This window comes from Acanthisitta chloris, unplaced genomic scaffold, assembly GCF_000695815.1.
Source record: "Acanthisitta chloris isolate BGI_N310 unplaced genomic scaffold, ASM69581v1 scaffold29446, whole genome shotgun sequence".
NCBI lineage: Eukaryota > Metazoa > Chordata > Aves > Passeriformes > Acanthisittidae > Acanthisitta > Acanthisitta chloris.
In genome coordinates, this window is record NW_008680222.1 from 1 (window position 1) to 3,642 (window position 3,642).

Genomic DNA, 3,642 nt, shown 5'->3' on the forward strand with positions numbered 1-3,642 from the left:
ATTAATAAATAGAGATATACTATTTAGGGTTACCAGAGATGATATTTCATCAGAGATGACACCAGAGGTGAGATTTAGGAAGGCTGACCCAAGTTTGATCCCGCAAAAAGCAGGTTTTGGACAAAGCCTATTATGACGGGAACAGCCAGTTTTATACAACTCCCTTGCATGTGATGAGTTTTCCTGGTTATTCCTCTGCTGCTAGTGCCTCATTCCAGTTAAGTGCTGAAGGCATTCACCCCCAGATTCTGTGGCAGTGTTCAGGGAGGCAGTGCTGTCTGCTGCTGCAGGGACTGACCCTGCTGGGAGAGGGAAAGCTGAACTGAACATGCTCATGGACACTCTGTCTCTCCTGTTCTAGTTCATTCATTCATTTTAAACAGCAGTGTTCATATACATACAGAAAAAAAGAATTCTTTTTATATTTATGCAGTTATACAGAAGTTATGTCACATTCCGTCAGGGAGGGAAGGACAGAATCAACATACAACATCCCTTTCTAACCTAGGAATGCAAATCTAAGAGTTACTAGCCAATAACTCTTACACCATCTTCAGACAGATCTCATCTAAATCTTGTCAGGGCCCTGAGTTTCCCATGCTGTTTCTTTTTATCCCCTACACAGAGATTCTACATATTCCTGACGGGAATCCCAGCAGTACTGTTCATAACATATGTCAACATCTTCATTGGTGAGTGTTCTGCCATGGCTAACTACACAGTTGGAATTATTTACTGGGAACTAACCATGCTGGATAGGGAAAAACATCTTTTGAGGCTTGAAGACCATGAAATTGGCCTTATAAATTTAAAACTGGAAAAAATCCACCTTTTTACAGTCTTTCAAACCTCAGTGCGGTTTAGTGAACAGTTCTGTGTTGTATTACCTTGTTTTGCACACTACTTTAACAAGAATAAGTGTTGCCTTTTATCTAGCAAAGATGCCAAAATTCTGCTTGGCAATACATGTGTTAAATCTACTGCTGTAATAATATGTAATTAATTTAATAGAGAAATTAGTAAAGCCCCATGCTTTCAGCTCCTATACTTTAAAGGGCATTTCTGGGGACTTGATCCAAGTTGTTTGTTCTGTATAGCTGCTGATTTCATCGTTTTGTTGTGTCACTTAAAGTTTGTGAGCTACATCCATGCAGTGTGATGTGTCTGGAAGAACTACAAGTCCAATTTCTCCTCCTAGAGCTCAGATTGAGGGATTAAGTGCTTTTCATGTGAAATAATGATCTTTTCCTAATGGAAAGGCAGAATATAAGGTACATTAAAAAATCATACAATAAATATTTCTCCTTTCCTTGTCAGGTGAAGCTGAACTAGCAGAGATTCCTGAAGGTTATGTTCCAGAGTACTGGGAGTACTACAAAGTGAGTGTGACATGTGAAAAGGGTGGCATGTTATGGACAGTCTTCCTTTTGATGCTACTTCTAGCAGTGAAATGTGTGGACTATGATAATGTGTGTCAGTGTAGTAGAACTCAGATTTTGCAGTTACAGTTTTGGTAAACATAGTTTTTTTCAGCTTGATGGAACATGCACATTGCTGTATTAAATATGTTTATTGACATAAGGAGATGCAAATGATGTGTTAACTTCATGCAAGTAACCTGCTGAAGCTATATGCTAGGAATTCTTTTATAACAGCCTGCAGTTCTTGTCTTTTTTCTACAACATCTTAGGACACTGGAATTGAAGGTGACATTTCTTTCTTTAGTTTTGTTTGCCAGTGTTGTTTTCAAGTCCAACATCACACCCACTTTTATATCTAAAAATGAAGATTTCTCTAGTCAGAAACTGAAGGTTGTAGGTTTTTCATTTCATTTTCTTAAAATTAGCCCCTGGCTCCTTGCTGCAAGCACTGTTTTGTTTCTGGGAGGAAGTAGTTGAATTCAGCAATACTATTGCGACTATTTAGACTTCTGTTCCGAGTGAAATGCTCTCTGTGTGGAAGCAAAACTTTGAAATGTTACTGATTGCAGTAAGGTTTGGAGTCCCATTTCTGTGATAACAGTGGCAGTTTAAGGAACTTTACTGGCACAGGTTGCCCAGGGAGGCTGTGGCTGCCCCAGCACTGGCAGTGTTCACAGCCAGGCTGGATAAAGCCCTGAGCAACCAGGTCTGGTGGGAGGTGTCCCTGCCCAGGGCAGGGGGTTAGGACTAGATGGTCTCTGAGGTGCATTCCATTCCAACCACTTTCTATGATTCTATGAAAATAAATCACATGTCTTCCACTAACTTTTAATTTTGCTGCAGAATAGTCATCTGCAGGTTATGTTGGCATTAAATGGTGGAAGTAATATGGCTTTTTAGGGTTCTGATCTCAAAAGTAGTTGTGGATGTTTTAACTTTACTGTTATGGTTTGAATGACAGCGCTTACAGTGCCAATGACATCTTTTCAGGACTGTGAATATACAAAATAATTCAGTTATGATGACATTTCTACTTGCAGATTGCATGAATAATCTCTGCTTTTATGTTTCCCAGCACCCTATAAGTCGCTGGATAGCTCGTTACTTACTTGACCCCCCGGAAAAGGACTATGAGAAGGAGCTGGCTATGCTTGACATTGAATCAAGGAAAGCTGAAATGAGGTATGTGGTGTAGGTGAGGGGTTCAAAATACTGATACAAACTGTAGTTGACTCTTTGATTTTGCTTAACATACTGAGTTGGATGCTGACATAACACTTCATGTATCAATTGACCCTCAGTGCTGGCTGCACTGGCTGGTGCCAGAGTGGAAGTTATGGTATCTGCCTTCTCAGTATTCAGATTACCAGAACAATCCAAGAGCAGACTTGTAAAATCACAGGGGCTCTTCAGAACAGTTGATATTTATAAAGGTGTAGCTCTGTCTTCCTGAGTCAGCAAATGAACAGTTCTTTATGCCTTTGTGAATGCTCGTAGCCGGGCAAGAATCTGTGACAGAATTCCTGCAAAGATTTTTATTGCTCCTTTGTGAAATGACTTGCTGAGAAAAAAATGAAGGATGTAATAACTCATGTTTTACCAAAATGTGAAACTATTAGCTATTACATATGTTTCATCAGTATTTATAAACCATAGATGCTAAAGTCATTGATGTTGTCAGTAATGCCGTGATGTTAAACATCAGTACATCAATAAACTTCATGCTGAGTGTGTCTCTTGCTCTTATTTTCCAGGATGATGGAGCTGGAGGCACGCAGACTGATGAGGCAGAGAGGGGATGGACCTTGGTATCATTATCCAACACCTGATAAGAATCTTGTTGACAATTCTATGAAATCCACACCTGACAATTAAGAGTATGAATGGTCTTCAATGCACAATGACAAATTGTGACTGAGCAATGGAATAGACATCCTGCTGCTTGCTGATGGAAATGAATAAACAATGTCTGTGTTGATTCCAGTATCTTGAAAGAAATTGTGTGACAGTTAAGCTCATACAGCTATTAAAGTTGTTAATCAGCAAAAATGCCCTACGTCAGTTGCTAACAATTACTCCTTTCCTTAGGAACATCACTGGTGTTCTGTGACCTAACATATATGAAACACGTTGGTAACACCAGATTACATTGTGTGATTTCTAGTACATAAAGTTTCAGGTGAAGGACACAGGAAACTAAGGCTTTTTCCTGTCTCAGTGC

The 3,642-nt window shown here is 39.5% G+C and overlaps 1 protein-coding gene across 1 annotated transcript; it reads left to right on the forward strand.

Annotated features, from left to right (window-relative positions):
- Window positions 1-625: 625 nt before the first annotated feature.
- Window positions 626-3,296, forward strand: NDUFB5 (NADH dehydrogenase (ubiquinone) 1 beta subcomplex, 5, 16kDa; the record flags this gene model as incomplete). The annotated part of the gene is made up of 4 exons (XM_009077645.1): window positions 626-692; window positions 1,318-1,379; window positions 2,497-2,603; window positions 3,176-3,296. Coding segments are annotated over 4 exons (357 nt in total), but the record flags the coding sequence as incomplete, so codon positions are not given.
- Between the last annotated feature and the right edge of the window lie 346 nt (window positions 3,297-3,642).